This window comes from Antennarius striatus, chromosome 3, assembly GCF_040054535.1.
Source record: "Antennarius striatus isolate MH-2024 chromosome 3, ASM4005453v1, whole genome shotgun sequence".
NCBI lineage: Eukaryota > Metazoa > Chordata > Actinopteri > Lophiiformes > Antennariidae > Antennarius > Antennarius striatus.
This window is the reverse complement of record NC_090778.1, coordinates 7621624-7649059: the sequence shown is the minus strand read 5'-3', so window position 1 is coordinate 7649059 and position 27436 is coordinate 7621624. Positions and strand designations below refer to the sequence as shown.

At 44.5% G+C, this 27436-nt stretch overlaps 1 protein-coding gene across 1 annotated transcript in view; it reads left to right on the top strand.

The window, feature by feature from the left end:
* Nucleotides 1-12663, top strand: part of htr7c (5-hydroxytryptamine (serotonin) receptor 7c) — a 51200-nt gene extending 38537 nt beyond the window's left edge. Inside the window, exon 2 of the mRNA XM_068311200.1 lies at nucleotides 11223-12663. Coding sequence (XP_068167301.1) covers nucleotides 11223-11961 — 739 coding nt within the window. The 3' untranslated portion in view covers nucleotides 11962-12663. The remainder of the gene's footprint in view (nucleotides 1-11222) is intronic.
* Nucleotides 12664-27436: the final 14773 nt, after the last annotated feature.

Genomic DNA, 27436 nt, shown 5'->3' with positions numbered 1-27436 from the left:
TTCAGAATATTTGTCTGTTTTTTGGTGAATGAAAGCAGCTTTAGTTCTTCTAAGTGACTGGAGAGCTGCGTGTATTCTCACACACACATACACACATGCACGTGAGAATACAAGAGAAAAACTTGGTCTTACTGGTAAAGTCCCATGTTTCATTAGTTTGCGTTACCTTAGCTCCCTTGTTTTCCACAAACTCTCATTGTCCATGACAATTTTCAGAAAAAACAGCTTTAATTATCTCACCGGCCAGTCTGATCATGTTTACACAATGTGCCACAAGTCTGTTCAGCAAAGACTGGGGAGCATGAGGAAGCAGGTCCACGCTTAGCGCTGAAAAATCAACCGTTATATCACAAAACACAAGATTGGAAAACACAAGAAGAATTAGAGCAAAATACATAGCAGCGAAGTTACTGAAAGTTAAAAAAGTTCCAGACTATGGCGATTGATCGGTCGATCTGTAATGCAGGCATGTTCGAGTGGTGCAAATACACAAACGCATGTGAACGTGAGGGGGAGCGCAGTGTTGATCAAGGCAGCTCAGAGGGGGGATGGGGGTGGAGATAGGGAAGGCTCAGAGGGGGGAGGGGATGGAGATTAAAACAGACCTTTGACAGCAGAAAAAAATGTATCAATATTCAATCAAAGATATTGAGCACCATGGATCACTTTGGGGCCAGACATTTCAGTGTAGGTGGACATCTGGCAGCTGAATGACATGAATTAAAAAAGCATAATATGGGACCTTTAAATTGTAATTCTGAAGCATATTTTCCTACATGTAGTTTAAAATACATCCCAACAGTCACCCACATTACTCCTGATCACAGATGATGGCTGATGAGGTTACAGCAAATGTAAGGGAAGAAACACCTGTTCAATGACTCAGTTTGATTATGTAATTGTGTAAAGAAAGTGAAGAGAAAAATACTGCTACTATTTTACTCATTCATCCTAACTGCCCAGGAATGAATCAGAGCCTGAAATTAACAGGTGCAAGTTCCTTTGTATTATAAAGAGGTTGATGTCTGTGTAAAAATAAAACAAATGAGATTCCTCTTTGCTTCCTTGTTGTGGAGGCAATTATTGCTCCACTCATGTTGTGCACTATGTTCTGTGTGATAAGTAGCACAATTTCTGTCACATGGAGGTTCCTCAAATAGAATAGGAGAGATGAAACATTCTCTAGGACTGTCTGTCAGAAAAATCCCAGCTCTCGTAGATTTGGTCATCTTCTGTCTCGTTCATATTATATCAAATAATCTACTTTCAATTTTTGTTATTATTAAAGAACTTTTATCAGGAACAGCAGGCAAATAAAGAAACCCCAAAAAAAACACTGAGCGCAGAATTAAGAAAGGAAGTCCTTTTTCATCACGTTCATTCACTTCATGTTAAGCAAATTAAGCATGAAAGCAGTAAAATACAGACAGCTAACTCTTATATAAAAAACAGGCAAGATGCTCTATTTTGAACGAGACAGTTCTTTGGCAAAAATGATGTGATTTCAAGGGACTTCAGCATCTCCGTGCTTGTTTACTCACCCTGTAACAATGAAAGTCTCTCTAAAATGGCCAAGTGTTCACTTATCCACCGGCTTATTTTAGACTGCCCTCAAGTGCAATGGCATAAGAATTTTGGATGCCTCAGTGAGATGATTGAGTGAAGATTTCTATTTGAAGGTTTCAAGAAAAAATTGACAGACTTCCATTCTGTCTGGCAAGTTTTTTTTAGAAGAATCTTCTCTGCATTTACCACTCATATGCCTACAGCTTGGTAAACATTTCACTATGTATCCTCTTTCAGATATAAAAGCTTTGAAAGTGCTCCTGGAGATGACTGACTGTGGCTCACCAGAGAAGATTACAGTGTTTCAACTCAGGAAGTAGTTCACTTCATAGTGACTTAACTGGTAGCCTAGAGCAAGTAATGGCGTTCTCCATTAACTCAAGCACAGTGTCTGCCTGTGGCTGCATGATCCCTAAGGGCAGCTGCAGAAGCCTAGAAGCTCTGATAGTATGACTATTAATATCTCACCACCTATATATTTGAATAAACTCACTTGAAAAGTCTCATGCTGTAACACTGTCACCAACTCGACCCACTAACTGTCAATCAACCAATCACTCGAAATTGCGACCATTTTGGTTGCATATGCGCCCAAATTTTTATCAGTGCGACTATTAAATATATTTGGGAGCACTAGGGAAAAAAATCTGGTGCGCCTTTTTTTCCTATTTTCTCTCGTTGTTTCTCTCTCTCCATAGAGCAGGTGTCACCAAATGGCGGACTGCGGTCCGGATCTGGACCGTGTGATGGTTCTGTCCGGATCCCTGACCACTCCATGATAAATTCACAAGAGTAGATTTTCTTGGCGCATTTTTACTTGCAGTTCACGGCTACGGACGGCGAGCACTACTCCTCTGGTTAATAGCGCCACTCAGTTCAGCCAATCAGATCGTTTTTCTACCCTGTGCTGTCAGTGCACCAGGAAGTGAGACAGCTCGCTGCCACTACCGCTGTGAGTTTACCGCTACAGCGGAGCACAAAAGAAGGGAGACAGCATAGCTCCAAACGAAGGGAGGGTAACGAGGAAAACCGCTGGTTAACAATGAGTGGATGAAATTTATGTTTATTCCTCTGTCAGCGCTGTCACCTCATAACACGACGGGTCCGGGTTCGAGTCCCGGTCTGTGCGGAGTTTGCATGCTCTCCCCGTGTCTGCGTGGGTTCTCCCTGGGTTCTCCGGCTTCCTCCCACCTCCAAAAGCATGCGCTTCAGGTTGATTGGCCGGTCCCAAATTGCCCGTAGGAGTGAGTGTGTGTGTGCCTGGTTGTCTGTCTTTGTGTGGTTTCGCGGTGCACTGGCATCGTGCCCGGAGTGTCCCCCGCCTCACGCCGTATGTCAGCTGAGTTAGGCTCCAGCTCCCCGTGACCTGCTATGGCGGATGAAGCGGTGGGAAATGAATGAATGAATGAATGAATGACATGAAGCGCCACTATGAAACAAAGCACAGATATTTTATGCAGGATTATCCCCTGAAGTCCGAGCTGAGGGCAAAATGACCGAGAAAAATGCAAACGAATGTTTACTAAAGGCATGGTGGAGTTTGGGGCAACATAAAACATCTTTTAGTGATGTTTTAAAATACAGAACAATCCAACCATAACCAAAATGGTTCAGTCCAGGTACCGGGCTAGCCTGACAGCACACCACGATGCCCTATTTAAGCCACACCCAGGTAGTGCCTTGGTTTGGCTCCTGACCTGGAGGCAGACCAACGCAGCATCCTCAGGTGAGCGTCTCTCATACAGTTTTGTGTGGATGTGGGGAAAATACGTATTAACGCGTAGTGTGCACCCTCGCACTACCGCGACAGTTTGTTTGATACGGACAAGTGAGTGTGGACCTGCCGGAGAATGTGCCCGAAACAGTCTGAACAGGACCATAGATCTGTCAGGAAACAATGATAGCGCAGCTGCGGCTGCTCTCCTGGGCGAGGGAGAGAGGCCCGTGGAACGGGGATGGACGGAGCAGTTTCTATCGCTCCGTCACTGCCTTGCTTTTGGGTAGGTGCTCCTAAAGTCTTTGCTGGTGCTACTAAATTCTAAATTTGGGAGCACCAGTGCTAACAAGAAAAAAAGTAATTTTGAGCCCTGCTACCCATTGCGCCACTGTGCCGCCTATACAGTACATCCGGGGCGGCAGTGGCTCAGCAGTAGAGCAGATGTCTTGAAGACGGATCGCCCGGCCATCGGTGGATCGATTCCCGCTCCCCCCATGACATCCCTTGTAGTGTGAGCTGACAATGGGAGGTGTCAGCTCACCTCCGAACCACTGCCGAGGCGCCCTTGAGCAAGGCGCCGTCCCCACCACAAGCTGCTTATTGGGACGCGACCTCCGAGTGCGACCCGTCACTCTTCCTCTCTGGACTAACTGCATGGTTACAGGCCCCTAGTGTGCTGTGTGTTTCAGGGGCCTTGTTCACAACACTGTGTGTGATGTGCTGTAAAACTAACAAGAAATGCATGTTCTAAAGAGTGTAAAAAGAATTTCCCCTCTGGGGATCAATAAAGTTGAATTATTATTATTATTATTATTATTATTATTATATCCCTACCTATATATTTGAATAAGCTCACTTGAAAGTCTAACTCTGTCACGCTGTCACCAACTCCACCCACTACCTGTCAATTAAGCGCCCAACCAATCACAGCACCCAACCAATCACAGTGCATCTGCCAGAAGGAATCATGGACAATATGGCTTGAGGCATCTTCAATGTTAAGAAAAGAAATAACTATACATGGACTTCCCAGTTAACATTATTTTACAGTGTCATAACTGTTCCAACAATTTTCATATTTTTGAGCAGAGAGTCCAATAAGTAGGAATGAGACAGAAAACGGCAACACATTCTGAGTGAAACTCCGACTGAAAGAGAGGAAAGGGTTGCATTACAAAAAGAGAAGTACTATTTAGCTATAGCCAATTACTGTGGGGTGTACAAAAAGTATGGTCATTTACACAATGACTGCTTCGGCCAATATGGAAACTCATATGTTTGCGACGTTTGTCTCTTTGCAAACAGCAGGGGGTGAAAACTTTTCTAAATGCCATTATACTGTCGTCAAAAATATGGGCAAAATTCAACTAAAAAGGATGAAATCAAAGCTTTGCTTTGCACGTTTATTAAGTTTCCTTCGAAGCCTTGCTCATGTACTCAATCAACAACCAATCTATGGCCAAAACAAGCAAACATCATCAGACCGTCCAGTTGTGTTTCTGCTGCAGACTCTGTTGAGATCATTAATGCTCCTCCAATGAAGACAGCTAAATCCTTACTGAGATCTCATTCTATACGGAAGATTTTGAAAAGTCTCTCCACCAGATTACAGACACAATGGAAGTTAGGATGGCATCGGCACCGAAATGGACGTCCTGCTGGTTTTGGTTCCTGGTGTCCAATGCTCACAACAGGATGTTTCCAACTCTCGTTCAATGGATCAACACCAAGCCACTGGTTCCGGTATGTGGACGACACATTGGTCAAGATCAAAATCCACGAGGTGCAACCTTTCATTGAACACATCAACTCGGTGGACAGCAACATTGAGTTCACCAGAGAGGATGTAAAGCACAACACTTTGCCCATTTTGGATTGCGAGGTCTGCATAAAAGATAGAAGACAGAAGTCTGTATGCTGGGGTATATAGGAAACCAACACACATGGACCAGTTCCTCCTTTTTGACTCTCACCGGCCACTGGAGCACAAGCTTGGCGTCATCAGGACCCTGCAAAACAGGGATGATAAGCTACCAAATAGTACCCAAGACCAGCTAAAAGAATACCAACACCTGAAAGAGACACTGAAAACCTGTGGATATCCTGACTGGACCTTTGTGAAAGCTCACACAAGATACAGAAAGGAGAACAACCCAGTGAGGATGAAAGAGGAGAGCAAGCAAATGGTATAGAGATCCCATATGTGTCTGGAGTGTCTGAAATGCTGAGGAGGATCTTCAATAAAAATAAGGTTCCTGTTTATTTTAACACCCTCCGATAAAGACTGGTCCACCCAAAAGACCCCACGCCACACAATCAGAAGAACAATCTGGTGTATGTAGTTAAATGCAATTGAATGCTCAGATGTCTACACAGGGGAAACCAAACAACCACTACACAGGCGCATGGCTCAACACAGAAGAGCCAACTCATGAGGACAGGACTCAGCAGTCTTCCTTCACCTCAGGGGAGAGTGACACTCATTTCAGGATACCAATGTTCAGGTCTTGGACAGGGAAGACAGATGGTTTGAGAGAGGAGTGAAAGAAGCCATCCATGTCAAAGTGGAGAAGCTATCTCTGAACGGGGGGGTGGGCTGCAACATCGCCCCTCACCCATTTACAATCATGTTCCTTTTGAAACTCCCAAAAAGATTGTCTCAGCAGATTAACCCAGGTGATGTGTCTCATACTAATGACCCTCATTAGTATACAAAAGTAAAATTCGCATTTCAACAACCCCCCTTTGAGACACCCATCAACAATCGTTGAGGAGCCAGAAGGGTTTCAACAACGGTAGTTGGAATGTGAATAGCACCCCTCAGGGTTAATAAGCTGGGACAAGACCAGCCACTTTCAGAACTGAAGAAGTCTCTTGGATGAGAGATGAAACGTCTTCAAGACCTTTCTTGAAGTCCATTGTGGATTGCCTTAAAACAGCTTTGAAAAGTATAATGTTAATTTCTTGGTAGTTGTGATTGAACACCAACAGGAATTCAGATATCTGTACTGCATATCTACTGTAGAATTACATTCATGACACAGTTGTCAATCTCAAATAAACATGCCACTGAATTTATGAACTTGATGATTTGAACAAATCAAGTTGTAGAGCCTTCATTGCAGTTGTACATAGAAAATATTACATAATATTTTGAGTTACAGGTTGCCAATGGGGAAATGAATTCCTTACATGAGGAAATTTTTTGTTTACACTTGATATATTTCACACAAATAGACTGTCACGTGCACACACACACACACACACACACACACACACACACACACACACACACACACACACACACACACACACACACACACACAGGGCCTGAACAACATGCAATTAGAAAAGTGGAGTGAAGCAAAGCAGCTCGTGGGGTTCGGTGCTTGCTCAAGGGCACCTCAGCAGTGCTCAGGAGGTGACATGACACCTCTCCAGGTGCCAGTTCAAACTCTTTTTGGTCCATGGTGCTCTTATAGTGGCCACCTTCCTGTCCCCAAGCCAAGTCTTTGTGGGCTGAGATACAATACTGCTTTATTTGAACAGTAATCAATCATAAGAGCTGCCTAGTTATACTTGAGATGCATTTGTCTACATATGATATTGTCACTTATAATTGCAGAGTATCGAAATAATTGATATTAGTGAGTAATTAATTATCAATATCTTTCATTAGAATCAATATGAGTCAAAATGACATTATGGATGTGGTCTTGGACGTCTGAGTAATCAAAAAGTGGTTGCTGATATCTGCACCTGCTATTAGTGCTACTGATTAAATGGTAAATGGGCTCACTGTAATTAATTGAGCTGAGTACCAAGCTAACTACTTAATGGGGTATTTCAACAATGGGGTTAATGAGTGAGACTAATAAGAAAGAACAAGACTAAAGTTGTTGTAAACAGAAGGAAGGGAATTTTCTGCTCTTACCCTTACAGAAAATAGATAATCAAAAATCTGTCCAACAAATTGAAGTCTTCAAATGTGGTGGCAATGAAGAATTTAGGCTTTATGTCTGGATGATATCCAATGAGGAGAACTTTTGATTGGAGATTTCGATGACAAGACATTGAGCTGTTGTGTCGCAAATATTCACAGTCCAGAAATGAAAGCTGAATAGAATCAGTGGGAGAATCATGAAGAGCAAGCAAGAATCAACTAAAAGTCCTTTAGGTCGGTTCAATGTTGGTTGACAATCCACCTCTCATCAAAGAGGCTTTTTCTATTCTCTGTTCTCTGAAGTGACAGAACTGAAGAAGCCTCGGAGAGGTGAGAGGCGAAACGTCCACTCTAAAGCAAGTTCGGTTGATTCTTTTTTGCTCTTCTTGATTCACCTCGACCTGGATGACTGAGAACCTACACAGACATCAGTGGGACGGAGTGGCAAGACAGTAGGAAACTGTGATGCAATATTCATGACCAAATTTTGTTAAACTCCCTCCAGTACCTTAAAGGTCTGGTGCATTTATTTGAGAGTTAGTAGAGTACATAGTTATGAAAACAGAGTAATTTTTAGATAATGTGCAACATTAATATCAATATTGCACTGTGTATATATTGTGCATATTTGCGTGTACCAAATTTGTTACTGTCATGATTGATGTCTGATTATTCTTAATTCCACCTACACCACCTAAACCTAAAGGTTCCTGAATTTATATTCAAACACAATAGATAAAACAAAGCAGAGGTCCCACAGATGTTTGCATTGTTTCTCCTGCTAAAACACGAGCAAGAAGTGAGGTATTAAAATACATGTTATCTTATCTAACTTGATTTGTGTGTATACACAAGGTCGGTAAAAGGATTTTGTACTATCTGAAACAGCTCACCCCTCTAAAAGGGCCAAAGATGAGTCATAGTTTTACAGAGAACTACCCTCCACCCCCTACAGACACACCAATACCCACTCAAAAAAAAAGAATTATAGCCACCTTCCTCATTAGTGTATAATGCATTCAGAGAACAGTGTTGCATTACTTGGTTCCCATTATGTATTCCTGGGAATTCCCATAGCAGGGAGTTTACTCATCTCTGGATTTATCTTATGCTGTTTGACATCACTCAGCAGGAGGTGTGCCATCCCCCTTGTAAAGCTCAAGTATCTTTTTTTAGGGGAAGGTTGTTTGCGCAGCAGAGTAGTGGTTGGCAGGATTAATAGTTGAATAAACAGCAGGTGTTACACAATATTCACTGAGCCCAAGTAACCTGAGCCAACGGGTATTTAAGTGGCACACTGTAGCACTGTGTTGAAGAATATAAATAGGAACCACAGATTATCCACAGAGTATCACAGCATATCTTCTGATATGTAGTTTCTTTTGATTATTTCATGAGTAATTAGTCCAATTTACCTGTGGGCAATACTAAAAAATTAATTTAGACGATAACAACAAAGCAATGTGGTGTTACAGTGTTAATTGAGGTGTATTTGTATTTTGTTCTAGTACCTTACAGTCGTCCATGCCAGTAGGATGCCACCTGAACTGCCACTGGCAAGAAAGTAATGACAGCTCTCAGAAAATTGAGAGATGTTTACCTTGGTGTCATGGCACTGGTGACAAGTACTGATATCAGGTGCATGTATATAAGTTATGTTGCATTATGTACCCATTGAATTACACACGGAGGCACGGTGGTGCAGTGGTTAGCCTTGCCGCCTCACAACACGGCGGACCCGGGTTCGAGTCCCGCTCTGTGTGGAGTTTGCATGCTCTCCCCGTGTCTGCGTGGGTTCTCTCTGGGTTCTCCGGCTTCCTCCCACCTCCAAAAGCATGCGCTGCAGGTTGATTGGCTGTTCCAAAATGCCCATAGGAATGAGTGTGTGTGAGCATGGTTGTGTGTCTTTGTGTGTGGCTCCACGGTGCACTGGCGTCATGCCCAGAGTGTTCCCCGCCTCACGCCCTATGCCGCCGAGATGGGCTCTGGCTCCCTGTGACCCGCTGCGGCGGATATAGCGGTGGTAATCTGAAGATGACTGACTGACTGAATTACACACACAATGACTTTGAAGAAGCTAATGTGTGGGCCATAACTCAGACGTTCCAGTTGTGGTTGAAACCTTATTATCCTTTCAAGTGATTCTGATCTGGATCAATACCTCTTGACTGTATGATGTCCATTTTTAACAATGTGCAGATGCTGCAAGACATTTTTTAGACAATTAGCTGGTAGGATATCGAACACTTGGATTAGTTATACGTTGCTTTTCCAAAAGATATTTTATTGATGCCCTATTTGCCACTTATTTTTTGAAAAGCAGTGGAATATATTTTAGTCATGTTGAAAATAATCTGGAATTTCTAAGTCACAAACTTACATTACATATAGTGAGCCATGTGATTAACATGAGGTTAAAGACTGAATTCACACCTTCAAATCTGATCTTACTTATATAAACAGAGTTTTTAAAGCTGTTGATAAAGTGACAAATCTCACACAGGCCGTTAGAGTTGAATTTGATTTCCATAATGCTGATAGCATTGCTAGGATGGTAAGGTGAATTGGACAATGTTCCCTGAAGCTATATATCTAGATTAACATAAAAAAAGAAAAAGCCAGTACATGTTAGATGTTCCATGAGATTTATCTTCTTTTGAAAGTGAGGTCTGTTTTCCGTTTTGTAAAAATCTTTCCATTTCTTACCTCACATTATCTTTATTTTTTCTAACACCTACAGCTGAAAAATCAACAGGCAGCTTATTTAATTGATAGATTTTTTCTGCCTACTAAGCTCCTACAAAAAACAAAGGAAAGCAGCTGAAGGCCCAACAATCTTATGACCTTTCATTAAAATGCTTGTCTTTTAAATGCATCTACATGTATTTGATTAAAATACACTACATTTTAATCTCAATAAATGCATTACAGGTACTAAAGAGACAACTGAATTACTGTCCCTGGTGTTACACAGTATTTCAAAGTCTAAAATATGAAGGTACAGTTGTACCTCTACTTACGAAATCAATTGGTTCCAGAAGAAATTACGTAAGTAGAAAATTACATAAGTAGAGACACGTTTTCCATGAAAATGCCCTAATCCGTTCCAAGCCCCCAAAAATTCAGACATAAATGTTTTATAAAGCATAAAAATGCATCAAAACATTTGACAAATACACATTATAATTAGACAATTATACAATAAATGAGAGTTGTGCATAATTTAAAAAACAAAGAATAAAGATTAAAATTGATGGTCATTATTTTTTAACTGCTGTCCTCATTGTTTTTTGCCCTCTTTGGTTCATGTGCTCTAGCCTAACGATGCCGAACAACAGAGTGAATTCCAGTCCTCCTTTTGAACTTCTCCAACCACCCACACGATGCCTTAAACCCCTTAAACTTCCAATTGTTTTAATAACGTGGCGATTGTAGATGCATTATGGCCATATTCTTTGGCGAGATCAACCAAACGTGTCCCTTTTCATGCTTTTCTATTATCTTTTGCTTTGTTTGTAAGGATAAAAAAAGTCTTTCCTTCGTCTTTTCTTTTCCTCTTTTCTCCGTCACTTTCTTGGGGTCCATAGCGGATACTCAATAAGTTAATATATTTACATAAAACTATCAGAACATGTCATGGGTCGAGGGCTGAATGACGAGGACTCTGCATAAACACCGATCTAGCTCCACACAGAGGTCCCTCTTAGCCAATGGGATGCCAGGAAAATACTAGATAATAGCCAATGGCAGAGCAGCTATGAGAATGTTGCATTCAGGAACCTGTGGGAGCTGCGAGTATCAGCCCATACTGTATTTTTACCTTTCGTAACTCAAAATTTCTTTCGTAACTAGAGGTAATATTTTCTTGCTGAGAAATTTCGTAAGTAGAGACATTCGTAAGTAGAGGTACCACTGTATCTTTAATTGTCTCTAATCCCAGGTCAAATGCTGCTTGGAAGTTACAACCTCTGCTTGTTTTTTGTCCCTTCCTTTCAGATATCTGGGGATCACACGACCACTCACCTACCCTGCACGGCAGAATGGTCAGCTGATGGCAAAGATGATACTGGGAGTTTGGCTGGTGTCAGCTTCCATCACCCTGCCACCCTTCTGCGGCTGGGCCAAAAATGTCCACGCAGCCGGCGTGTGCCTCATCAGCCAAGACTTTGGCTACACCATCTATTCTACAGCTGTAGCCTTCTACATCCCAATGCTGGTCATGCTGGTCATGTACTACAAAATATTCAGGGCAGCTCGGAAGAGCGGCGCCAAGCACCGCTTCACCGACATTTCTCGCCGGGAAAGGCTTGAAACAGTGGCTAATGAAGCACTGCGAATGCAGGGCCTAAAGCCATCGGGTGTAGCAGAGGAGTGTGCCTCCTTGTCCCGCCTGCTGAACCGGGAACGCAAAAATATCTCCATCTTCAAGAGGGAGCAGAAAGCAGCAACAACACTGGGGGTGATTGTTGGGGTCTTCGCTGTTTGCTGGCTACCATTCTTTATCCTTTCTACGGCCAGACCCTTCATCTGTGGTGTGGAGTGTAGCTGTGTGCCCATATGGCTAGAGCGCACGCTGCTCTGGCTAGGCTACGCTAACTCTCTAATGAACCCGTTCATCTACGCCTTCTTCAACCGAGACCTGAGATCCACATATCGCGACCTCATGCGCTGTCGTTATCGCAACATCAACCGCAGACTGTCTGCCGTGGGCGTGCATGAGGCTCTGAAGGTTTGAAGCATGTAGTTTGTATTGACTTTCTAAAAGTGGTTTGTGGTGGCCTTGAGCTCGTACACTTGGTGCTTAAAGGGTGATCTGTACACAGCGGGCCTGTAGATAAGACCAAAACTGACAGAATAGGAATCAATGTTGTTGGATCAATAGCCTGTTTGCAGAGGCAGAGAGGCAGCACAAACACGTCAGTGTATCCCTGTGTGACTCATTCTATTTTTGGAAATAAAACCATAGAGCACATTTATTGGGTAAAACAAGTTGACACTTAAGTTGATGATTTGTTTTTTGCATATGAGAAAATATTCCATGTCAACTCTGGATTTATGGCAGGATAATACAATCACAATGAAAATGACACATAAACACAATCAGTTGTCCTCGGGCTTTTGTGAGTAACAGAAAACAGATTTATGTATAATAACTGACTGTTTAGGAAAAATATTTTCTTTTTTTTGCAGTGTTTTTCTGAACAGCGTATACTTTTACAAGCACTTGAACACATCCCCTATTTTCAAAGAGTAGGTACAACACTTAAATGTGCATTGTACTTTGTGCCAAAATTGGGTCTCTCACTAAATTTAACAGAAGCACCAAAAATAATTTAGACATGTTTACAAATTGTGGTGTTGCCAAGAGAACGGAGGTGGGTGGAAAATTGAGTTAAAATGCATTTTTCATTCATTAATTCTCAGTGTTTGTAGCTATAGAAAGAAATGAAATAGAAATCATGTCTGCATGAACCACGTTTGTCTTACATACAACTGTATACATACAAATAATAAATTATCGTGAATAACCGTTTGGCAGAATTTTTTACCATTTAAAGCACACTTGAATTCAGAATGAACTCAGATTAATCAGAATACATAATGCCGTGGACTTCTGTCCCAATTGTTGCTTTGTTTCAATTGGTTGTGTTCCACATTTGGCTTCTGGCCTTGGTTTTCTACAGTATCTAAACCTGTCGAACTCTGCAATCACATAAGAATCCACATGTTCTTGAGACTTTTGCTCCATGAGTTGCGTACACTGTCGCTATCTCCCTTATTGACCAGGACATCATCACCTCCCTTATGATTAGACTCCAGTTAGAACTATTTGTTGAGCAGTGTCCCATGTCAAATCAGTAATCATTTGAGCAGTGTGTACTTTCTCTACCTCGACTTTTGAAAATACTGTACATTGATCAGAACAGATGTATTGCTGTCTTGTATCATTTCGTAAGTAGCTGTTAGTTTATATTGTTCAAGATCAGTCTGTCTGCAATTGCTCTGTGGTTGCTCTGTCTAATATCTTTGTTATTACCGTAAGAAAGCTCGGAGAATGGCAAAGCATTTCATCACTTTGTAAATAAAGATGCACTTGAGTAAAATGTCACAGTGGCGTTCAATATTCATGCACACATAACTGTCTCAGTGGTGGACCTCTTGAGCTTGAGACAGGATTGATTGTTTTTCTTTGTCTTTCCAACTATGGGAAAAATGCAGACAGACTTTGATTTCCAGCCCTGTAGAACATATTCTCATGAAAAGCCAGATGTGCGCAGCTTATACAAAATTCTTTATACTTGATGACTAGAGCAATAGATGTATCAGGGGGAAAAAACACAAACCTATAGGGTTACAAGAAGCATTTGATAGATTCAACCCATTCTTCAGAATTAGCTCGAAGTTCATAAAACTACTGTAAGAAATCTGGAGACATTTTTTGGGAATGGACCTAAAAAGGACACTTTTATTTTTCCTCTGCTTGGAGCTACATCTTTTATTCAGAGTCCAGGTGACAGCTCTCTGCTTGCCTTCAGAAGATGAACTGTCCTGCAGACATGCAGGAGCAATTGACTCTGACATGTGTGTCGTGTCTTGTGGTCAAAAGTTACGGTGTTCAAATGTTCGAAACAATATGGGATACAGCTGGTGTTTGAAGTAAATAGTAGAGTGATAATGTGCATATCTTCTCAATGTATATTATTACACTTTTCCAAAGCACTTGTTTTCATTCCTATTATTTGGTTGTTCATTGATTTGTTTGTAAGCAGGATTCTGCAAAAGCTACTAAGTAGATTTCCTCACAAATTGGTGAATGATATATTAGCCAAGAGAGAACTACATGTTTTATTTCCACTTTCACTGTGCGAGAGAACTTGTCATCCATCCATCTTCCACCGCTTATCCGTAGTCGGGTCGCGGGGGCAGCAGCTTCAACAGGGAGCCCCAAACTTCCCTATCCCCAGCCACATCCACCAGCTCTGACTGGGGGATCCCAAGGCATTCCCAGGCCAGTGTTGAGATATAATTCCTCCAGCTGGTCCTGGGTCTAAACTTGTCTGAACACAATTTGACCTAACGCGACTTAAAATGACTCGATTCCACTCTACATTAGGGGGAAAATACCCGGTTTAACTGTTTTTGAACCAGTAAGCACTAAATGAGGTGAAATGTTACAGACCACTGACTGATCAATGTTTGACATGTACAGCTGAAATTAAGAGCTGCAACCTTGAAACCAAACTACTTTTTGAGTTGAAGAGGTGGTGTGAAACAGCTGATGAGAGGATCATGAGAGGTGGTTGAGAGGTGTGTGTTGAGTTCGAGACTACACTACAACAATTTTGTGGGACATTCCACTTACCCTAAAGAGATGGATGGAAAACAGGCAGAAAATTACGGGGTAGAGTTTAGTAGAAATGCTTGAGTTAGCTTGCTCAGCCTGTCCCAGTAGTGGAAAATGGGACAAGCTGAGCAAGCTGACTCATTCCTCATATGTAATCTGATTGTCAAGTGTTTTGCTTTCTTTGCTAACCCCACACTTGAAGGGGTGTACCAACGCCGAACATCAAAAGGCTGGAATTCAGGTTCTAAGAAATCAAAAAATTATCAGACCCATAATCAATAATTATAATAAATACAAATTAATATTGATCAATTATCAAACCCTTTCAAATTAACCATTAACCAAAGGTGGTCTTGCACTCTACATCAACGTCATGGACTTCCAGGCACCTCCCACAAGCAGCAATTTTTTTAACTGCCTCCTTCTTCTCCGCTACTTTGAGAGCTTTGAACTTCTTGCAGTAATTGAGTCTCTTTCTGCGGCCCCTTTCTCCACAGACAACACAGGATACTTTAGGGTTTGAGGAGTTGGTGGTTTTTGTTCGGGCGTGTTTTAGTGGGACTCTTGTCTCCCTCCTGCTGGGGTCATCGTCCCTGAGCTGGTCCAGTTGCTCATAAATCTTTTCCTGCCTTCTCAGAAACTTGAGGAGCATATCAAACCTGCCCTCAGGTGATGAGGTTTCCTCTTCTTCTGACACACGGACCAGCCACTCCTTCTTTAAGCCTTCTGGCAGTTTACTCTCCAGGGACTTGGTAACGAGTGGATTTTTAAGGGCGCCGGTGTTTCCCAGTTCACTGAGGTCATACTGGGCCTTTTCCACAGTCTGTATCAAGTCGACAATCTTCCTTGGTTGGTGACTTCTTACTGGTGCCAGTGCCTGCAGCTCCTCAATTATTTCCAGGGGCAATTGCTGTTTTGTTTCCAAATCGATTTTCCAGCACACGAAAGATTTCAACTGCCGTCCCATATGTTGACAGGCGACGGTCCCTCACTACTTTATCCTCTAGGCTGCCTAACAGCTGGATTTTCCTGACGTCCTTGAAGCCGGTTGGTTCTCCTTGCTTTTGTAGTGCTTCCCACTCTTTCCTCCAGAGGTAGAAGTTCCGCTTGTTACCATCGAACTGAGGGAGTGCCGTTGGTTTCAGTTTGACAGTAGGTGTCTGGTTTGGCGTCTCCTTAGAGGGCTCCTTGTTTTCCAGCTTCACCTGCAGTAGGTTAGCCTTATCTGGAATTAACTCTTGCAGAGAACTCTCCATACACCTGACGTGCTGCCGGAAGTCAGGCCGCTCTCCTTCTGGGACCCACCGAGTCCATTGGCGCAGGGTTTCTTTTGCCATCTTCACCAGCCCATAAAGGTTGCTGAGCATGAGTTTGTATACTTCCAGCTTCAGGCTAGGTCCGCTTGCTACCAACCACTTGCACTCTTTTTCAGCTGTCTCCACTGCAAGGGAGAGTTCAGGGCAGCCAAAGTTTTGCCATAGAACCTTCTGGACAGTATCCTCCACTTCCTCAAGCTTCTGTTCGCAGTCCTCTGCTGTTTTCCTCGCATCTGCATTCAAGTCCTCTTTAGCAGTAGGCTCAAACTCCGCCTCCGCAGTCAAGGTTTCCACCTCCTCATTTGCCTCCAGTACCTTCTTGGCTTCAAGTTTGACCTTGCTGAAAGCTTCCACCAGCTCTTCTTCCGACATTTTCTTGCATGACTTCAACAGTAAGTTTGCCTTTTGGGTAAACCGCTGTTTGGCAGTTGTTCTCTCCCTCTTCATCTGCTGCAGGGACTTATTGGGTTTTACTGAGAACTTTTGGGGCAGTGGACTTGGAGGCCGCTGGGAGCTGGACTTGGAGGGGGCGTCGGGTGAACTAGGACGCAGGAATTTCAGTTGGGTTCGATTGGGGCTTTTCCAACAGCTGGATGCGGTTATTCACTGTCAAGTGTTTTGCTTTCTTTGCTAACCCCACACTTGAAGGGGTGTACCAACGCCGAACATCAAAAGGCTGGAATTCACTCAAAGACCAGGTCGTTGCTTCTTTTTCAACCTTTTTCTCCAATAGTCTTCAAAAGTAGTAGTAGGTGAAAAACCTTAAACATCAAAATATTATCATTATGAAAAACAGGTTCTAAGAAATCAAAAAATTATCAGACCCATAATCAATAATTATAGTAAATACAAATTAATATTGCGGCACGGTGGCGCAGTGGTTAGCGCTGCTGCCTCACATTAGCGGATTAAGCGGGTTAGAAAATGACTGACTGACAGAAATGACTGACAAATTAATATTGATCAATTATCAAACCCTTTCACATTAACCATTAACCAAGTGCATGAAAATAGATTTATTTTTTTCCCTTTAAGTTAAAACAGATGTAAGTAATTTCAATGTAAATTCATCAAAATAGATAAAATACATTTTTGTTTTTTCTTTTAACCTATAAAACCAATGAATTAAGCATTTTACTAAACCAACATATAAATTAATAACTAATCAACACACAATTTCCCACCAGGTTTAGACACACATTTAAATCCCATATCCACTATAAAATTACTATAAAGTATTCTTACTGGCGGTCCGTTCAGCTCTTTGTTAGTACGTTTTTCGCGCTCTGTGGGGAAACTTAACTTTTCTGCTCCGTAGTGGCGTCTCTTCTCTCTGCTTGATTTGACACAGGTGAGCAATCAACATGCTCACACCCCAGCTGATGAGCCGGGAGCACTCATCGCTGCAATCATACACACCTACACGTAAACTACTTTAAATGTGCAAAATGAATTGCCGAACTCTCCTGAATTACACACTAACTTTATCCGAGACTACCTAGGTGAACACGGGTGCAGACGTGCTCTGCCGGGTACACTATAATGAAAATACAGTATTTACAGCTAAGGTTTGGTTGATCGTAAGCGCTGCAATACCGCCATGGTTACGCGCACGCGCATCAGCTGACGAGACAGCTGTTCGCCGCTACAATGATTCTCATGGAAGATGAAGAGGCCACACATTCTAAATTTGTAGCTGCTCCACACACATCTTTAAGCTAGCAGTACAGAATAACACCGATCTCTAACCTCTTCCCTTTGTCCTGTTTGACATTTGTGTTAATGTTTTATGTAATTTGTTAATTACTGTAATTCTTGAACAATGGCTACAACCATGTCTTTAAGATAAAAGTGAATTAAAGGTCCCATATTATACTCTTTTTAGTTGATTTCACACAGCTCCTTTATTTCTTCTATTGAAAAAAGACACTGAGATCAGCTAGTCGAAGTGAGACCGATTGGTAAACATCAAGGAGGATTTGTGGAGAAAAACACAGCGTTTGCAAATGGGAAAAAAAACAGTGGAGGAGACAACAAATGAGTATAGACATTAGAGTATAAAAGCTGTGTGTCCCAACAATCATCACAGTGATGGCTAGCTAACAAGATGGAGGCTAACAGGACGCAGTTTGATGTGCTTCAGTGAAACATGGTTACCATACCAGTAAATGAGTTTTCATTGGGGGCTTCCAGACTGTTTTTAATGGCGAGGATGGTATCAGAGTGGTAACACAAAACGTGGAAGGCTTGTTTTGTTCTTGTGAACTACATTGAATTGATGGCTGATGGGCGCTGTCCCTATATTACCTCCGTCCCCTAATCCTACATCTCAGTGAGGAAGAGGGCAGGTGGAAGCTAGGGAAATAAAAAAAAGTACATGCCTGTGAATACATTTTATTCTCTCATCTATTCTCTATTTATTATGGGATTTTTTAATCTATTCATTCATATATTCTGCTAATTCTGACGTTGTCCATGTTTTTTTTCTGGAGCAGTACAACTATAACCAAAAGCAATTTCTCCTTAGGGATCAATAAGGTATGTATCAATATAGTTACTCATACTCATAAGTAACTAGGTAGCCAAATGCGAGCTGACTTCAAGAGCTTGTGAGGAACTTGAATAGCTCTCAGCCAGAACGTTGCCACACACTGCTTAGCCTGAACATGAACTTCATCTCGGGGTTGTACACACCTTTAAATGTTGTGTGTGTGTCTGTGTGGGGGGGGTGGGGGGTTCTCACAGACGGGCTTGGGATATATCAGTCACTCCTGTCAATCACTCCTGTTGCTACGTCACGAAGGGGAAGAAATAATTGGGAGATTTTTAGAGTCCTGGACATTTTTCTAGACATTACAGTTGATACAGGGCCCGTTTGTTTTCCAGATTACAGGAGTTGGTAGGGTTAGGGAGGACCACTATGTATACAGTAGGCAGAGACCTGAAAAAATTTGTTTTAAAACTTGCCAAATCACAGTCAGTTTGGCTATGACTGTTTGTGTCAGTCATAGCATAAATTTTAGTTGTGTTACATTCAGAAGAATGGGCACAATATTCATTCATTCATCTGCAATACCTGCAATACTTCCGCTGTTGTGGGTCGCGGGGTTGCTGGAGCCTATCTGTCATGAACGTGGCTCAAGAAGGCAGGACTCAAGTGCAAGACACTGACACAATAAGCTATGACTATGACAAAGGCTGGGACGAAAGCTATGAACTACAACGAACACAAAGGGGGAATATATGCAGGACTGATGGGGGTGATAGGAGACAGGTGCGGGAAACACAATCAGGGATCAGGTGCACGCAGACAGGGAGGGGGCAGGTTATACAGGCACCTGGAACAGAGACAGGGGTGAGTGATGACAAAATAAAACAGGGAGAGACATGAAACATGAGGAAGCAAATAATACACTAAACAAACAGGATCATGACAGTACCCCCCTCAAGGGCTGGTCCCTGAAGGCCGAGGAGCGTCAGGGTGGGCGGCATGAAAATCCTGGATGGGGGAGGGGTCCATGACGAACCAGGACGGGATCCAGGAGCATTCCTCAGGACTATAGCCCTCCCAATCAAATGTAGCCGCAAGAGGACACAAGCCAGTGTCTTATTGTGCCGGTCCCAAGCCTGGATAAATACAGAGGGTTGCGTCAGGAAGGGCATCCGGCGTAAAACTTTTGCCAAATCAAAGATGCGAATCAAACCTATGACTTCCATACCGGATTGGTCGAGGCCCGGGTTAACAACGACCGCCATCGGCGCTGTTGACCTACAGGGCGCCGGTGGAAATTGGATTACTGTTGGTCGAAGAAGGAGAGGAGGAAAGTGCGTTCGCACGAAGAAAGAGAAGAGGAACACCAAGAGTATAGGACTGAGAGTAGGGACGTTGAATGTTGGAACTATGACAGGAAAAGGTAGAGAGTTGGTTGACATGATGCAGAGAAGGAAGGTAGACATACTGTGTGTCCAGGAGACCAGGTGGAAAGGTAGCAAGGCTAGAAGTTTAGGAGCAGGGTTCAAGTTGTTCTATCATGGTGTAGATGGGAAGAGAAATGGAGTAGGAGTTATCTTGAAGGAGGAGTTTGTTAGGAATGTCCTGGAGGTAAAAAGAGTGTCAGATAGAGTGATGAGTCTGAAGCTAGAAATAGAAGGTGTGATGTTCAATGTTGTTAGCGGGTATGCTCCACAGGTAGGATGTGAGCTGGAGGAGAAGGAGAAATTCTGGTCAGACCCTGATGAAGTGATGCAGAGCATGCCTAGAAGTGAGAGAGTTGTCATTGGAGCAGACTTCAATGGACATGTTGGTGCAGGAAACAGAGGTGATGAGGAGGTGATGGGCAGGTTTGGTATCCAGGAGAGGAACGCAGAAGGACAGATGATAGTTGACTTTGCAAAAAGGATGGAAATGGCTGTAGTGAATACTTTCTTCCAGAAGAGGCAGGAACATAGAGTGACCTATAAGAGTGGCGGTAGGAGCACACAGGTAGACTACATCTTGTGTAGACGGTGTAACCTGAAAGAGATCAGTGACTGTAAAGTAGTGGTAGGTGAGAGTGTAGCCAAACAGCATAGGATGGTGGTGTGTAGGATGACTCTGGTGGTGAGGAAGATGAAGAGGGCAAAGGCAGAGCAGAAGACAAAATGGTGGAAGCTGAAAAAGGAAGAGTGTTGCATGACTTTTAGGAAGGAGTTAAGACAGGCTCTGGGTGGTCAGGAGGTGCTTCCAGATGACTGGACAACTACAGCTAATGTGATCAGGGGACAGGTAGGAGAGTACTTGGTGTGTCATCTGGAAGGAAAGTAGATAAGGAGACTTGGTGGTGGAATGAGGAGGTACAGGAGTGTATACAGAGAAAGAGGTTAGCCAAGAGGAAGTGGGACACTGAGAGGACTGAGGAGAGTAGACAGGAGTACAGGGAGATGCAGCGTAAGGTGAAGGTAGAGGTAGCAAAGGCCAAACAAGAAGCTTATGATGACTTGTATGCTAGGTTGGACAGTAAGGAGGGAGAGACTGATCTATACCGGTTGGCAAGACAGAGAGATAGAGATGGGAAGGACGTGCAGCAGGTTAGGGTGATTAAGGATAGGGATGGAAGTCTATTGACAGGTGCCAGTAGTGTGATGGGAAGATGGAAAGAGTACTTTGAAGAGTTGATGAACGTGGAAAATGAGAGGGAACAAAGACTAGAAGAGGTGACTGTTGTGGACCAGGATGTAGCAAAGATTAGTCAGGATGAAGTGAGGAGGGCATTGAAGAGGATGAAGAGTGGAAAGGCAGTCTGTCCTGATGATATACCTGTAGAGGTATGGAAGTGTCTAGGAGAGGTGGCGGTAGAGTTTCTGACTGGGTTGTTCAACAGGATCTTAGATAGTGAGAAGATGCCTGAGGAATGGAGGAGAAGTGTGCTGGTGCCCATTTTTAAGAACAAGGGAGATGTGCAGAGTTGTGGCAACTACAGAGGAATAAAGCTGATGAGCCATACAATGAAGTTATGGGAGAGAGCAGTGGAAGCTAGACTTAGGGCAGAAGTGAACATTTGTGAGCAGCAGTATGGTTTCATGCCAAAAAAGAGTACTACAGATGCAGTATTTGCTTTGAGGATGTTGATAGAGAAGTACAGAGAAGGCCAGAGGGAGCTGCATTGTGTTTTTGTAGATCTGGAGAAAGCTTATGACAGGGTGCCCAGAGAGGAACTGTGGTATTGTATGAGGAAGTCTGGAGTGGCAGAGAAGTATGTTAGAACGGTGCAGGACATGTATGAAGACTGTAAGACAGTGGTGAGGTGTGCTGTAGGTGTGACAGAGGAGTTCAAGGTGGAGGTGGGACTGCATCAGGGATCAGCACTGAGCCCCTTCTTGTTTGCCATGGTGATGGACAGGCTGACAGACGAGGTTAGACAGGAATCTCCATGGACTATGATGTTTGCAGATGACATTGTGATCTGTAGTGAGAGCAGGGAACAGGTGGAGGAGAAGCTAGAGAAGTGGAGGTTTGTCCTGGAAAGGAGAGGAATGAAGGTTAGCCGCAGTAAGACAGAGTACATGTGTGTGAATGAGAGGGACCCAAGTGGAAGAGTGAGGTTAGAGGGAGAAGAGATCAAGAAGGTGGAGGATTTTAAGTACTTAGGCTCAACAGTCCAGAGCAATGGAGAGTCTGGAAAAGAGGTGAAGAAGCGTGTCCAGGCAGGATGGAACGGGTGGAGGAAAGTGTCAGGTGTGATGTGTGATAGAAGAGTTTCAGCTAAAATGAAGGGAAAGGTGTACAAAACTGTGGTGAGACCAGCGATGTTGTTTGGTCTAGAGACAGTGTCACTGAAGAAAAGACAGGAGACAGAGCTAGAGGTAGCAGAGATGAAGATGCTGAGGTTCTCTCTGGGAGTGACCAGGAAGGATAGGATCAGGAATGAGTACATCAGAGGGACAGCACATGTCAGAGGTTTTGGAGATAAAGTCAGAGAGGCCAGACTGAGATGGTTTGGACATGTCCAGAGGAGAGATAGTGAATATATTGGTAGAAGGATGCTGAGTTTTGAACTGCCAGGCAGGAGGCCTAGAGGAAGACCAAAGAGGAGGTTTATGGATGTAATGAGGGAAGACATGAAGGTAGTTGGTGTGAGAGAAGAGGATTCAAAGGACAGGGCTAGATGGAGGAAATTGATTCGCTGTGGCGACCCCTGAAGGGAAAAGCCGAAAGGAAAAGAAGAAGAAGATAGCCCTCCCAATCAACCAAGTACCGAACCCCCTGGCCCCGACGGCAAGCAGACAGGAGTCGACCTACGGTGAACACCGGATCGCCACCAATGAACCGGGCGGGTGGAGGGGGTCTGGCCGGAGGGATGAGAGGACTGGTCCTGACAGGCTTGACATGGCTAACGTGAAATGTGGGGTGGACTCGCATAGACTTTGGGAGCTTCAGCTGGACTGTGACCGGATTAACGACTTTAGCGATGGGAAACGGACCGACGAACCTGGGAGCGAGTTTCCTGGACTCCACTCGAAGAGGTAAGTTCTTTGTAGATAACCAAACCTTCTGGCCGTGTCTGTAACATGGAGCTGATGTTCTCTTTCGGTCTGCGGCTGCTTTGTAGATGGCGGACTGCCGTTGGAGATTCTAGTGGGCCCGCTCCCAGGTTCTCCTACAGCGCCTCACCATGGCCAATGCAGAGGGCACCGAAGACTCAGCGTCAACAGAGGGGAACAGAGATGGTTGATGACCATGAACAATATGAAAGGGGGACAAACCAGTGGAAGCAGACGGAAGAGTATTGTGGGCAAACTCGACCCAAACCAGCTTCTGTGACCAGGTGTCGGGGTTCTGGGATGCCGTGATGCGTAGGCCGGTCTCCAGTTCCTGGTTGAGCCGCTCCGGCTGCCCATTGGCCTGCGGGTGGAATCCGGAGGAGAGACTGACTGTGGCGCCCAGCAGGCTGCAAAACTCCTTCCAAAACTGTGAGATAAACTGAGGGCCATGACCAGAGACGATGTCCTTAGGAAAGCCATGAATCCGGAAGCCGTTTGACATCATGACCTCAGCCGTTTATTTGGCTGAGGGGAGTTTGGGAAGAGCAAAAAAGTGAACCATCTTAGAAAATCTGTCCACAATCGTCAGAACCACAGTGTTACCGCTAGAGGTGGGAAGCCCCGTGACGAAGTCCATGGAGATGTGGGACCAGGGGCGTTGAGGAATGGGCAAGGGCCTGAGTTCTCCAGGAGGTTTCTGGTGAGAGACTTTGTTACAGAGAGTTTTCTTCACAGAAACGAACAGGGGTGCAACTTACCATCCTTGGAACAGACTTGGGAGAGGATTGCCCTGATCCCAACATCAGAAGCGTCTACCTCTACCACGAACTACTGGCTGGGGTCCGGGAGGATGAGAACAGGGGCGGAAGTGAAGCTCTTCTTTAGACCCTGAAATGCTGCTTCACACTCAGGACTCCAGACAAAAGGTCTTTGAGGAGAGGTAAGCTTATGCAGAGGTGCGGCTATGGCGCTATAGTTGCGGATGAACCTTCGATAAAAATTGGCAAAAACCCAGAAACCTTTGGACCTCTTTGCGAGAACTGGGGGTGGCCCACTCCGCAACTGCCGAAACCTTCTCGGAATCCATCCTGATCTCCCCCTCAGCAAGCACAAACCCAAGGAATGAGACCGAGGGATTGTGAAACTCGCCATTTCTCCGCTTTTGATGCTAGAGCAACCGCTGAAGCACTGAGCGGACGTGGTGAGTGTGGGTTTCTTGATCGGGGGAAAAGGTCAAGATGTCATCCAAATAAACAAATACAAAAACATTTAGCATATCTCGGAGTACATCATTCACCAGGTTCTGAAACACTGCAGGAGCATTGGTGAGACCAAAAGGCATCACCAGATATTCGTAATGGCCCGCCCGAGGGCATATTAAAAGCAATCTTCCACTCATCCCCCTCTCTGATCCTCACCAAATGGTATGCATTACGGAGGTCAAGTTTCGAAAAAATCTTGACCCCCTCCAACAACTCAAATTCTGAAGAGATGAGGGGAAGAGGGTACCTGTTTTTAATCATAATGTCATTTAGGCCATGATAGTCTATGCAGGGTCGGAGGGTCTTGTCCTTTTTCTGCACAAAGAAAAACCTGGCTCCAGCAGGGGACGAGGAGGAACGGATGATCCCAGCGGAGAGAGAGTCCCTCACATAGGGAAGGACTCTGCGTTCTGGAACCAAGAACGCAGAACGTTCTGGAACCATGGCTCTGCGTTCTGGAACCAAGAGAGAATACAACCTACCCCATGGTGGGGTGCTACCTGGCAACAAGTCAATAGCACAATCATACGGACAGCGCGGTGGCAGAGAGGTGGCCTTAGCCTGACTAAAAACTTCAGCGAAGTCATGGTAACATGACGGCACGTTAACAATGTCAGGGTTCGAGAGATCAGTGACAGAGGAAGAACTGTAGGACTTGGGGAGACAAGAATCCATGTAATTAGGTCCCCAGGAGGTAATCTCCCCATTATCCCAATCAAAATTGGGATTATGGGCCTTGAGCCATGGGTGCCCTAAAATTGCCTGATGAGCCATAGAGTCAAAAACGTGGAAGCTTAATTTCTCAGTGTGAGAGTCCGGGAAAATAAGCTTAACGGACTGAGCACAATGAGTGATCCTGCCCAGACGGGTGCCATCTACCGCTTTAACCTCAAGGGGGCATTGTAGAGCGAACTTTCTCAACCCCAATCTCGTGACTGGGGAAGAGTTCATAAAGTTAGCGTCGGCACCAGAGTCAATGAATACAGAGACCAGAAGAGAATTAGAGTCAGAAACAATTTCCACCTGAGGCTGGAATTGGGCAGGATTCCCAATGACACAGCTTCTGCTCACCTTAATCTGCTCTCTGGAATGTGCCCCGGCTCCCTTGACATGACAGGCATTTACGAGATGTCCCAGCTGTCAGTAGTAGCATCTGCTGTCCCTTTGTCGGCGGAGACTCTCCTCAACGGGCAGGTGAATACGACCCAGCTGCATGGGTTCCTCTGTGGGATAGTTGACGGGAACCAAGCTGGTTGCCGGTGGGCAAATGTGACTCGGCCGATTCTGAGAGTCGCTCCTCCACCCGCGATGAGGCGATGAGCGAACCCGAAGTCGTCCCCGTTCCTGGTCCCGTTCGGCGAGTCTTTTATCGATTTTGATGGCCAAAGCTATAAGAGAATCCAATTCCCCGAGCAGATCGACAGAAATCAGCTGGTCCTTTATTGCTTCAGAGAGTCCTTGAAATAATGAGTCAGTCAACGCTGCAGGATTCCACTCGCTGTCTGAAGCGAGGGTGTGGAAGTCAATAGCGTAATCTGAAACCTTACGGTTGCCTTGCCTCAGCTTAAGCAATGACCTGGCGGCTTCCCTGCCCGGTGAGGTGTGTTGGAACACCTGTTCGAAGGCTCTAATGAAACTGGTGAGGGTAGAACAGGTTGTCGATCTGTGGTTCCACGCCTCTGCCCGTCCAATGAGATGGGAGATGATAAATGCGACTTTGGCTCGGTCTGTGGGGAAGGCTGAAGCTGCAGTTCAAAATGTAGTTCACACTCAGTTAAAAATGGTCTCACGTCACCTGATTCCCCGGAGAATCGCTCCGGATGGGAGAGCTGGAGGCAGGAAGAAGCGAAGCTGGTCGATGACTGAGAGTCGGAGGCAAAACCCGGAAGAGTGGCTGGGTTAGACGCCGCCACAGCAGGTGCCTCTCGAGGCAGGTGACTGAGTAATTGACTAACCTGTGAGCCAATCATCGAGTCCTGGCAAGCCGCCATTCTCTCAGAACTGCGCACAGGGACGTAAGATGCTCCTGCTGTTGAGCCAGCTTTTCCCCTGTAGTCGAAGGGCGTTACAAACCAAATCAGAGTCGGCTGTGTCCATTCTGGCCAGTTCGTTCTGTCATGAACGTGGCTCAAGAAGGCAGGACTCAAGTGCACGACACTGGGCGGTAAAATCACAAAACAAGGTTTATTCCAGACAACGTTCGGTACACAGGTAAGCAGTCAATCCAGGCAGAGGTATCCAAGGCGGGAGGCGAAAAGGTAAGGTCAACAAACAAGCAAGGTTCAAACACAATAAGCTATGACTATGACAAAGGCTGGGACGAGAGATATGAACTACAACGAACTGGTGACGAGACAAGACACAAAGGCGGAATATACGCAGGACTGATGGGGGTGATAGGAGACAGGTGCGGGAAACACAATCAGGGATCAGGTGCACGCAGACAGGGAGGGGGCAGGGCAGACAGGAACCTGGAACAGAGACAGGGGTGAGTGATGACAAAATAAAACAGGAAGACAAAACATGAAACATGAGGAAGCAAATAAAACAATAAACAAACAAGATCATGACACTATCCCAGTGGACTTGGGCCGTGAGGCAGGGTACACTCCAGGTGCGATGCCAGTGCATGCCAGTGAGCCACATGCAGGACGGACACACACACACACACACACACACACACACACACACACACACACACACACACACACACACACACACACACACACACACACACACAATTTGAGCCCGGCCAATTCAACTGGAGCGCATTTTGGAGGTGGGAAGAAGCCAAAGAACCCGAACAGAACACACGCAGACATGGAGAGAACATGCAAGCTCCACAGAGATTGGGATGTGATCCGGGCACCGCCTTGCTGTGCGGTGACAGCGCTACCCACTGCGCCACCGCGCTGTCTGCCAATATCCCAAAACATAATACCCCCAGCCACAGTTGTCACAGGAGGCTCAATTGTTTTTCAAAAAGCAAAAATATTTCAGTCAGCCTGTAGTCAGGCTAGTGTTGTAAGAGACATGAACATAAAGGAAAGCTATTTGTGTGTTCATAGACAGCAAACTAGCTGAAACGTGTTTGTGTTGTCCAGTCTTTACTCACCTTCTACTTTTTTCAACATTAAGGGAGTTCTAATACAGGTCCTTCTCATAAAATTTGTATATTGGGATACGTTTCTCTGCAGCCCAGGTCAGGCGCTTCTGCCGCTGTTTCTGTTTCAAAAGTGGCTTGACCTGGGGAATGCAGCACTTGTA